General features: G+C 38.6%; 1 protein-coding gene across 3 annotated transcripts in view; it reads left to right on the forward strand.

Moving 5' to 3' along the window:
• Nucleotides 1-12,302, forward strand: part of ccnh (cyclin H) — a 44,059-nt gene that overhangs the window by 6,169 nt on the left and 25,588 nt on the right. For all 3 annotated transcript variants that reach the window (XM_043708663.2, XM_087999612.1, XM_043708657.2), the window contains exons 2-5: nucleotides 1,063-1,205; nucleotides 7,934-8,050; nucleotides 8,395-8,468; nucleotides 10,320-10,530. In XM_043708663.2, coding sequence (XP_043564598.2) covers nucleotides 1,089-1,205; nucleotides 7,934-8,050; nucleotides 8,395-8,468; nucleotides 10,320-10,530 — 519 coding nt within the window. In that variant the 5' untranslated portion in view covers nucleotides 1,063-1,088. The remainder of the gene's footprint in view (nucleotides 1-1,062; nucleotides 1,206-7,933; nucleotides 8,051-8,394; nucleotides 8,469-10,319; nucleotides 10,531-12,302) is intronic.

A 12,302-nucleotide genomic window follows, 5' to 3' on the forward strand; every position in this document is an offset into this window, starting at 1 on the left:
AATGTGGCATGATCATCAGTGAACATCCCCACTTCTGACTTTGTGATGGAGGGAATGTCACTGGTAAAGCAGCTGGAGATAGTAGGGCCTAGAACATTAGCTTGAGGAAATCCTACAGTGGATATCCTCAAGCTGAGATGACTGACCTCCAGCAGTCCATCTGTCTTCATTTGTGCGAGGTATTACTCCAACCAATGAAGTATTTCCTCATGATTCATTGATTTTTTTTTTTCTTTGCTCAGGCTATTTAATGCCGCACTCTGACAAATGTGGTCTTCATATCCGTCTCAATTCCTCTCTTGCATTCAGCTCTTTTCTCATGTTTGTGTCAAGCCTGTAATGAGGTATGAACTTAGTGGCCTTGGCAGAATCTAAATTGGGTGCCATTGAACAGGTTATTGTTCAGCAGGTACTGCTTGATAGCACTGTTGATGACCTCTGCCATCATTTTTGCTCATGTTTGAGATTAGACTGATGGGGTGGTAATTGACTGACTGGTTTGGATTTATCCTTGTTGATGGACAGTTTTCCAAATTGCCAAGGAAATGCCAGTGTTCTATATATATTGGAACTGCTTGGCTAGGAAATTGCCAGGTTTTGAAACATAATCTTCAGTACTCTTACTGGCATGTTGTCAGGGCCCATGACCTTTGCAGTATCTAGTACCTCCAGCCATTTCTTGATCTTGAAGAGTCAATTGAGTTTACTGAAGACTGACATCTGTGTTGGTAGCCTTCCGGAGGAGCTAAGATGGGTAATGTACTCGGTATATCTGGCTGATTGTTTCATATGCTTGAGCCTTGTCTTTAGCTGCTCCATTATTCAAGATGGAGATATTTGTAGAGTTGGTACCTCCTTCATTTTGTCCACCACCAATAACCACGATTAGATGTAGTAGGACAGCAATATCCTTGTCAGTCTCATCTGTACTCATTCTAATGTGTTCTCATTGTTCTTGCATTGCTAAATTGTCTGTCAGAGATGGAAGTGACATGTTCTAAACTGTGTGAAAACTGTTTTTGAACAACTTATGATATTGTTCTGTTTTGTATTTGACAACAGGAGTGAATACCAAATGATGTTCAAAGATGTTTAACAACAGTACACAGAAGAGATGTTGGATTTTTCAGAGTGAAGAAATATTAGAAAATATGAGAACTGAAGCCAATAAGAAATTTCAGATGAAGATTCTGCCGTGTGGAAAGGTAAAATATATTTTTTGAGATATTTCCAGAAATAATTGTTAGTAGAATTGAGTTATCATGATATCAGGAAATGGTTGGAGGCGATGCAGGAATTTGCCAAAAAACTGGAGACACCATCTTTCAAAGAACGACCACTTTCACCTGGAAGGATAAGGGCAGCAGATACATGTAGACGCCACCGCCTGCAAGTCCTCCTGCAAACCACTTGCTATCCTGACTTGGAAATATGTTGCCATTCCTTCACTATCACAGGATCATATTCCTGGAATTCCCTCCCTCCCAGCCTTGTGGATCTACCTACAGCCACATGGACTGCAGCAGTTCAAGAAGGCTATTTCACCACCACCTTCTCAAAGGAATGGACAATAAATGCTGACCCAGTGAGCAATGCCACGTCCCAACAATGATAAATAAAAAAACTTGGTAGCCATGAAACTCTATTGCAAAAATGGTAAAACTGTCAGTGTTGATCATTATTACAATTGTGAAATTGACAAAAACTGTGGTGTTTGCCAATATGCAATTGAACTCTGGCATCAACAATTCGCTGTTGGTACTTCTCCACTCCTTCACGTGCAATGTTGAAGTCCTAGCAGATACAAATCTTGGACATCATGATGAGTTTCCATTTTATAATGCTTTTGGTTAGCAGGAAAAATCCTTGAAAACATTGCACATTTTGGAGTGAGGTGTACTAAGTTGTAATTACCATTGACTATGCTGTCTGGCCTGAATAACTAGTTCTTGTGTTTTAACTTGATTTAATGTCAGTCAATTAAAAGGTGAATACAGGCCTATTATATCAAGAGTTTTGTTTTAATGCCTTTTTGCACAGGATCAGCAGTGTTCCAGAGGGAAAGCTTGAGAAATGTTCAGCTTAAGGTGAATAGAAGGAGTTAGCATATCTCCTTAAACTTTAAGTTAATTTAAAAAAAAATGTTAATTTATGAATATAGTAATTCAGCAAAGTAATTACTGCACCTTGCAGGATATAATGTTTAAAGGTTTTTTTTGATGAGAGAATTTCTACAGAAGCTAATTGCAGTATTTACATTCATCACAATGGGAGCATGTAATTCATTTAATGCTGTTTCACTTGTGTGTGTTCCTGAAATGTGTAAGACTACGAAGTTATGTAGGTAATACCGTATAAAATCCCATGTATATTTTATTTCATTTTGTGTAAAATTGTTGTAAATGTAATTGTTCTGACAGAATTAATGTTAGAAACTGCTTTAAGCTTCAATCAACCTCGTGATGTTATAGAGATTTGGACAGGGAAAAGTCAAAATATCCTTTAACCTCAAAGAAGACAGACCTATGTTCTACAATCACCAGAAATACTAGAGGTTATTATTAAAAATGTTACAGCTGGACAATTTTAAAATTCAAGGTAATTGGGCAAATTCAGCATGATTTTGTGGAAAGGAAATTAAGTCTAATCGATTTACTGAAGATATTTGAGGAAAATACTTGTGCTGAGACAAAGGGGAAAATTGACTTAAGTTTTCAGAGGCATTTGATACGTGAGATGTTATTGCAGAACATAAAAGTTTATGGTATGACATAGGGAGGGCTAGAAGATTGTCTAGTGAATAGAGCATACGCAGTTCTTCCAGAGCGTGATAGTTGAGTTCTTGTGCGACCCCATGCTATACAAAAATTGCACTGTAGAAATAACACTTAAAATATTGGTGATATGAATATACTATAGCCAACACATGTTTAAAAGTTTGCTCTTTAGAAACAATGTCCCCTCTTCGTAGGTTTCGTTACAGCGAATTCACGTTGACAGAATGTGCGTTATAGCAGAATGACCTGTAGGCATAATTGAGTTATTATTCAGTTGCCAAGATGTAACAAATGAAGGGCATTTGCCTGACACATTGATTTGTTTGCTCCTCGGATGCTGCCTGACCTTCTGTGCTTTTCCAACACCACACTCTTGATTCTAATCTCCAGCATCTGCAGTACTCACTTTCGCCAAGGTGTAACAAATGCTGTGGCACAGAGATGAATGGAGCATCAACGTTTTACAATTTTGAGTAGCTAACTTGGATGAAGGGACCAAAGGTATGATTAGTATACTTGCTGATGACACTAAGGTAGACAGGAAAGTAAGTTGTGAGGAAGCATAAGGAGCCTAAAAAGGGATAATAAATAAGTTAGGTGGGTAAAGAGCTGATAAAACAGTTAGAATAGCAAGTCCAAGCAAAAAACAGTCTTGACCAACCAGTTAAAGTGCAACTAGTAGAAGATTTCATTGGGTTTTTTAGGCTCATAATGGAACCCAAATATAAGAAACAATCTGATGACATTTCCTTTGTTAGCATAACAAAATTATTCCATTATGCAGACAGGATGGAAATCTGTGCGTACACAGGATTGGCACAATGTTTTCCACAACACTGCTATCTTCACGAAAGAAAATTCAGATGACAAACTGGTGGCGTTTGTGAGAAGATACTAAACTTCTTGAACTCATTATCCATTTTTAGATGAAATTGTTCAGAACCCAGGGGTCAGAGTTTTTGCATCATGGAAAGGGGCCCTTCAGTCGTTACGTCTGCTGATCATCAAACATCGGTTCTAATCCCATTTTCCATCACTTGGCCAGTAGCCTTGTATACTATGGCATTTCAAGTGCTCAACTAAATAAATTCTTGACAGTTTCTGCACCTGTTACCCCTTTTTAGGGAGTGAGTCCTGATACCCACTATCTGCTGGTGATTTTTTTTTCTCAAATCTCATCTAATTCTCCTGCTTTTTATTTTCAAACTGTGCCCTCGATTATTGACCCCTTCACTAAGGGGAAACAGTTTCTCCCTATCAATCCTATTCATGTCTATCAAATTTTGTGTGTCTCAACAGGTCCTCTCTCGGCTTCCTCTATTCTAAAGGAAATAGCCTCATCGTCTCTAGTCTGTTTTCATAGCTGAATCACTCCAGCCTAATCTCTTTAGCACCTTCTCTGGTGCAGTCACATCCTTTGAAGACTGGTGACCAAACCTGCACATACTGTGGCCTAACTGGCATTATATACAAATGAATCATAATCTGTTGTCTGCAGATTTGGGGATAATACGTATAGTTTCCTAATCTAAATCATTAATCTATGTTGTGATAGCTGGTGTCTGAGCACTGACCTGCGATATCCCATCAGTCACTGACTGGCACTTGGAAAAATGCACGTTTAATCCTACTCTTTTTGCTCTGTCTACCAAACAGTTGTCTGTGTGGAGTTTGTGCCTTCTCCCTGTGTCTGCATGGGTTTCCCCTGGGTGCTCTGGTTTCCTCCCAGAGGCCAAAAATGTGCGGATTAGGTGGATTGGCCATGCTAAATTATCTGTAGTGTTGAGAGATGTGGAGGCTAGGTGGGTTAGCCATGAGGAATGCAGGTTACAGGGATAGGGTGGGGGGGCTGTGAGTTTAGGTGAGTTGTTTGTCGGGAGGTTGTTGTGGACTCGATGGGTCAAATGGCCTGCTTCCACAATGGAGGGCTTCTATGATTCTGTGAACATGCACTATCCCCAATCCTACGTGTTTTAATTTCACATGTTAATCTCTTATGTGGGAATTCTATTGAAAGCCTTCCGACAGCCCAAGTAACCCAGATCCTCCACCTTATCAAACCACTAGTTACATTCTCAAAAGAAATTCCAGTGGGTTTGTCAAGCACGATTTCCCTTTTGTGAGTCCATATTGACTCTGCCTGATCCTGTCACTGTTTTCCAAGTGCTCTGCTATTAAATCTTTTATAATAAACCAGCATTTTCTCTCCTGTTGAAATCGGTCTATAGTTTTGTCTTCTCTCTACTTTTTTTTATTTTTAAATAGTGGGGTTACATTAGATATACTCCAATCAATAGGACTGTTCCAGTGCCTAAAGAATCTTGACCACCAATGCAAGGTTGGTTTCTAAGGCTACTTCCTTAACTACTCTGGGATGCAGATTATTGGGGTCTAGGGGATTTATCGGCTCTTATTTATTTTTTTCTCTCTCTCTCTACCCAGAAGTGCTATTATGCAACTTAAGGGTTTATAATCCCATCAATTTCCTGACACCATTTCCCTGCCTCAGCCGCTCCCTCCCTAACTAAACTGACCAGGGATATCTTGCTGCAGTTGCACAAGGCCTCAATGAAACCACACCAGGAGTATTGTATGCAATTTTGGTCGTCTTCTCTCAGGAGGAATATTCTGGCTATGGAGGAGTACAGCAAAGTTTTACCAGGTTGATTCCTGGAATGGCAGGATTGACGTATAAAGAGAAACTGGATTGGTTAGGAATTTAGGTGTATGAGGCAGATCTAATAGTAACGTCTGCATTTTTAACAGGGCAAGGCAGGGTAAATCCCAATGAACAGTGAGTCCAGAATCAGATGTCATCGTTTAAGGTGCCATAGTCTGGGTGGCACGGTGGCACAGTGGGTAGCACTACTGCCTCACAGCGCTAGGGACCCGGGTTCAATTCTCACCTCAGGAAACTGTCTGTGTGCAGTTTGCACATTCTCCCCGTGTCTGCGTGGGTTTTCTCCGGGTGCTCCGGTTTCCCCCACAGTCCAAAGATGTGCAGGTTAGGTGAATTGGCTGTGCTAAATTGCCCGTAGTGTTAGGTGAAGGAGTAAATGTAGTGGAATGAGTCTGGGTCGGTTGCTCTTCGGAGGGTCAGTGTGGACTTGTTGGGCCAAAGGGCCTGTTTCCACACTATAAGTAATCTAATCTAAGTTTGGGAGAAGATTTGTAGCTCGGGTGCTCGTTGTTGTGGTTCTGTTTGCCGAGCTGGGAATTTGTGTTGCAGACGTTTCGTCCCCTGTCTAAGTGACCTCTTCCTAAACTATAAAAGCAACCACCCCATCACACACAAAAGAAGTTGCATCAAGACACTGTTCAAAAGGGCCACAACACACTGCAGTACACCAGAACTGCAAAAAGAGGAGGAAGAACACCTATACAATGTATTCGCCAAAAACAGATACCCCTGCAATTACATCAACAGATGCCTAAGGGAAAGACAACAGAATGAGGACATGCCACAACCCAAAGGACTAGCCACACTACCATACATCAAGAGCATTTCCGAACTGACAGCCAGACTACTGCGACCACTAGGACTCATAACAGCACACAAACCAACAGCCACTCTCAGACAACAACTCACCAGGACGAAGGACCCGATACCCAGCATGAGCAAAACCAATGTAGTGTACAAAATCCCATGCAAGGACTGCACAAAACACTACATAGGACAAACAGGAAGACTGCTAACGATCCGCATCCATGAACACCAACTAGCCACGAAACGACATGACCAGCTATCCTTAGTAGTCACACACTCATGACAAGCAACATGAGTTCGACTGGGACAACACTACTATTATAGGACAAGCCAAATAGAGAACAGCCAGGAAATTCCTAGAGGCATGGCACTCATCCACAGATTCAATCAATAAGCACATCGACCTGGACCCAATATACCGGCCACTACAGCAGACAGCTGGAACTAACAACCGGAAGCGGCAGATACAAATCACTATAAATGCTGGAGGAAACATCACAGAAGCGCTTCAAGGAGGCTCCCAAGCGCTGAGGATGTCAACTAGACAGGGGACGAAACGTGTGCAACACAAATTCCCAGCTTGGTGAACAGAACCACAATAATCTAATCTAATCTAATCTAAAGGATATGGGATTGGCCATTTGGGACTGAGATGAGGAGAAATGGCATAAGAAGTTAATTTTGGGGAAAAAGGTGAAATCCATGCCACAAAAAGCATTAAATCCTTGTGGGCAATTTTGTTTGAGGTCTGTGACATGTGCCATCTTTGAAGCTGATGACTGCAAAACTCAGATTATAGTTTGTTAAAACCACGTGCTCCATCTGTTGACTTTTGTCAGCCTTGGATCCTATTTAGAAATTACACCTTCAGATTCCTAAATTCTATATGATAATGAGGGGTTTGGAAATATTGATGGTTCTGATTTTGACTTGCTTTCTTCAAGCATGTTTTAAATCAAGACAAAGGTACACAAATGCAGCCCATGAAATTCAAAATATTTTTAGGAATGAATTATTTGAAAAATATGATGTATCAACTATAATGAAAAGTTAACATCTAATATCCTCAGATAACAACTTACATTATAGGCTTGATAAATGAAGATTGATTCTTCTCAAATTTAAAATGTATGCATATATTGAATTTTAGAAAATTGTGCAACTAAAGAACTTGCAATTGTTTAGGAAGGACCAATTGCAATGGTCCTTCCTAAGCAGGCAGTCAGAATTAGTTGGAGTTGAAGCTATCACCATTGAATTGTTTTTCTATTTATGTTTGCTTTGGACTATGGTTGAGATTGATATGGCTGCAGATTGCCCATTATTTAGAGGATCTTCCCTTTGAATGAAGACAGTTCTTATTGTTGTTCCATTTCCTCAAATGGTGTTGAATAGGATATGTTATTTTTGGCTGACTTATTTCTCTTGGTCAGAATCAAAAGAAAATTCCTCTTTCCACTAATTTGTCAATCAATTTTTAAAAAATTCTAAAAGGCAACATCGATTTTGTTAGAGTTCACCATCTCTCTCTCTCCATTTTCTTCACCCCCTTTCCCTCGGAAAGATGAATCCTATCTTTGTTAAAGAGAGAAATATGATGTGCATTGAGTTGCTATTTACCAGTTGTTTGCCTTGATAATGATTGCTTTGCTTTGGTTTTCCTGAACAGCTTTCTCCAGGGGCATTGCTGGAACCTCAGGAAGAGGAGGTACTACGTAAATACTATGAAAAAAGATTGTTGGAATTCTGCTCTGCATTTAAACCCATCATGCCTAAATCTGTGGTGGTAAGAACATATATCTCATGTTTACACAGAAAGTGAGCGTCCTTTTGTGATTTATTAATTGACGACACGTCAACTGTCTCTTCAGCCTGTTTAATTTGCCTCATTGCGAAACAATACTTGTTTAAGGTCTGATTTTCATGTGAAAATTAAATATGAGAACGATGTTTTAAAGAAAGTGATTGGGTGCAATTTACCACAGTTGCTTTAAATAACACTATATATTGGTTGTATAAAAGGTAAAATGTGGTTTTTCAAAGTCTACCTATTATCTTCACTTACAAATCCTTAACTATTGTGCATATGTGTAATTGATCTTTAGAGCATTGTTTGTGTCTTTTGTTTAGGGAACTGCAAGTATGTATTTCAAGAGATTCTTTTTGAATAATTCTGTAATGGAATATCATCCAAGGACTATTATGTGAGTTTTTTTCTGTTTCCTGACTGGTTTACTGTTTCCAAAGTTGTTAATTTCACCAGGTTACTGAGAATTTTCAAAGTTTTATTTTATTCCTATTTTATCTGTAATAAGATAATGCTTTCAAAACTTAACAAATTCCATAAATTCTTGAGATTGCATGTAATGATCATTGTGAGTGCAAGTGTAAATATACATTTTTGATTCAATGTTACAGAAATAAATTGTAATTTGTATTTCAAAAATAGTCTTTTCTTAATTCCTACTCTGTAATTGCTGCTGTTCAGAACTCACTGTTTTAAATTTATGTTGATATGACCATTGAGGCGGGGTGAATTGGTTCCTTTTTCAAAAAAAAACCCTCCGCTGGCCGAAATAATAACGAAATGTTTTGCTTTTACCAAGTAACTATAATCACACATTAATTAAAGTAGTTAATGAAATGAAATGAAGGAGCTAATTAGAAGATTTTCTTGAGGGTAGCATGGTGCTCAGTGGTTAGCACAATTCCCTCACTGTGCCAGAGAGTCAGGTTCAGTTTCAGCCATGGGTGACTATGCAAACTTACCACAGACAGACATTCGCCCTATGTCTACCTGGGTATCATCCGGGTGCTGTCAGAGTCCAAAGACGTGCAGGCTTGGTGGGTTAGCCAGGGTAAATGTGGGGTTACAGGTTGGGTCTGAGTAGGATTATCTTCGGAGGGTTGGTTTAGACTCTATGGGCTGTATGCTCTCTTTCTGCATTATTGAGATTCTGTGTAATAACAGGAATTTTATTATTTACTAACTCTGAAAAACATGATTAAAACGTGGCATCAAACATAGCATATGAAATGTGGAAAAAGGGGCAAGTGTCTGGTACAAAAAAATGATTACGTGAGAAGTGCTTAGAGTCCTTTAAAGAGTTAGATTGTAACCTGAGATTGGGGTTGTGTAATTCATGTCTTGCATCTTGAGTTCTCTGTGAATGGACATTTTTCCAATTTGCTTTATTATAGAGCACTATTTTTTCAAGAAAGTGCAAGAGAAACTGTAGGGTGGGGGTGGAGAAAAGAACTCTGCAGTTCTACTCTTACAAATCCATTTTTCTTTTGTATTACCATGTCTGGATTTAATTTTTGTTCAAGCTGGATAACCTGCTGGAGACTTTCATGCAGTGCGTGAAATTTCCAGAAGGATGTCTTACAACCAGAAGTAGATTGGGATCTCACAGCCTTTTGCTATAATGATGGCTAAGATAGAACCTTATTTATTAGTGGTATCATAATGTTTGTGCCACTTGGTTAAGTGACCATTGTGGCCATCTTAATTCACTTTTTGCATTTTGCATTTTTTTGCATTTCTTAAATAAGAATCTACTTTAGGTCATGAAAGGTCTTGAGAATTAAATGGAAATCAAAAAAATGATAATCCATTTTATATCATTGCCATAACTGTGTGACATTAGTTATTTTTTACTGAGTAGAGAAGATTAAAGGATGTAAGCCTTGAGGTTAATGAAGGATTATAGTGAGGTAAATAGACAACTTTTTTTCACTGGTTTGCAAGACAAAATGAAAGGGCACAATTTGAAGATAATCACAAGGTCTGTGTGCAGAAGCTGGTTAAAATGTGGCATTCTGGACCTTAAACAAATGTTGAAGTAAATTTATACAGTATTTTAAAACCAGATTATATAATTGCCTGAAGCGGAATATTAGTATATAAGAATTGTGAAAGAAATGAGATTAAGTTAAATATCTTGTGCAGGCTTTCAGAAAGAATTGCTAAATTGAATGGACTTTTGAGCTGTAATATAATTGTATTTTGGAATTTTGTTTCATTAAATCTTTTTATTCTCTTTCTGGTACAGGTTGACAAGTGTATACTTAGCATGTAAAGTGGATGAATTTAACGTCTCCAGTTCCCAGTTTGTTGCTAATCTCTGGGAGAGCCCTGCAGGTCAAGAGAAGGCTTTGGAACAGATCCTTGAGTATGAATTGTTGCTTATTCAGCAGCTGAATTTTCATCTCATTGTCCACAATCCATTTCGACCTTTTGAGGGCTTTCTTATTGATCTAAAGGTATCGTGCCAACAGTGATTGAATTTATAATTCTGAGGTCTCGAGTATGTTGCAAGTTTGAAACACACACTTTGTCGTTATATGTAGAAATGTCTAAAGTAGTGCAGTAACTGGTATGCATGTGTAAGCATCCATTTCATTTCAGTTTGCAAAATTTAATTAATTCTCACTGTCAACATTCATATGAAGGGTCATATTACTGCAATGATTAAAAGCTAGCGAGTGAATAATATCGTTATGATTGTTGTCAATATTGATTATTTTTTGTTTGAGAAAAGTTAATTCCTAATGACTGAATGAAAGCATAACACAACAATGACTATTAAATCCAAACCAGTTGTTGAGGTAGAAGCAAAGGCACATTGCTTTGTGAATAGAATTTATTAATGACTCGATTTTGTTTTTGAAAACCCACCACTAAATGACCTATTTGCATCTACTCAGTCTTAAAGCCAGTCTCGCCTGTTTGCTATGTATATTTCCCACTCAATTCATTTGTCAATTAACCCAATCACCTACATAACTTACCAAGCTACTAGATTCCCTTCCTTTCTTTTGAACAACACTAAATAAAATGGTTTTCATATTCTATATATTGAAAGTGATTATTAAAAAAAATGGTTTTCTTATCAATCCATAAGATAGTTAACCTTCCATATTTCCTTTGCTTTGAACAAAACATATTATAATATGCCTAATCATAAAATGGCAGGAATAAAAATTGATTTTCTTTTGGTTTTTAAAAAATATAACTCCTCATTATTATACAAGGATTTCCAATTTTTTTAAAAATTTGTGAACATCTCTCAATTGTGGCTTGCATCAATGCATTTTATTTTGGAACTTTCTTTGTAACATTTCATTTATGCTAGCAAGGCCAATCATTAACTATTTGTCAGTGACAACCTTCGTTGAATGTACACTGCCCCAAAGAGAACATTTATCCGCTTAACATTCTCTGGCAATATTTTCTCAAATCGCCCCTTATTAAATATTTCCATTAGAATATTGGATACATGGATTCGGATCATGCCAGTGTTTCAGCAGCTAAGGTACTTTTAACAATCCTTTTTATTTTCTCAGCTTTTCTGACCAACAGATAGCATTCATTGTTCTTCCTGAGCAGGATGTACAGAGGAACCTCGATTATCCGGACAAGATAGGCAGGCACTATTTCGTTTGGAGAATTGATTATTTGGTTAAATGATTCAATGCGTCTCCTCTGGGGCTCAGAGTTTTCTGAAGTTTCCCTTTTCCTCACTCTGCCTGTCATGCTCCCCCTCTCTGTCTCAGGGTTTGTTTCTGAGCAGCGATACACACTTGGGTGTAAGGGACCTGCAGCATTGCTGAAGCCCTACCCTCCCCTACCCCATAATTCGTTCAATGAGATAAACACAGCGAGCACTTGCTAAGTCTGCTCCCCGTTCAGGAGACCAGGCAGCAGAACACTGTGTGTGAGCCCCCAACCACGGTCCGGTCCCCTCCAAACTTGTCTGCCCCAACCCCCGACCCATCCACCCCATTATTATCCATATGTATGTCCAATGCACATTTAAATGCTGTTCACGTCAGAGAATCTACTACTGGTGCAGGCAGGCTGTTCCAAGTCCCTACTACTGTCTAAGTAAAGAAACTACCCCTGATATCTGTCCTAAATCTATCACCCCTCAATTTAAAGCTATGTCCCCTCATGTTAGCCTTCACCATCCGAGGAAAAAGGCTCTCACTGTCCATCCTATCTAATCCTCTGATTATCTTATACATCTCGATTT

Source organism: Chiloscyllium plagiosum, unplaced genomic scaffold (assembly GCF_037043375.1).
Source record: "Chiloscyllium plagiosum isolate Xiang-an unplaced genomic scaffold, Cpla_swu_hap1 HiC_scaffold_2, whole genome shotgun sequence".
NCBI classification, from domain to species: domain Eukaryota; kingdom Metazoa; phylum Chordata; class Chondrichthyes; order Orectolobiformes; family Hemiscylliidae; genus Chiloscyllium; species Chiloscyllium plagiosum.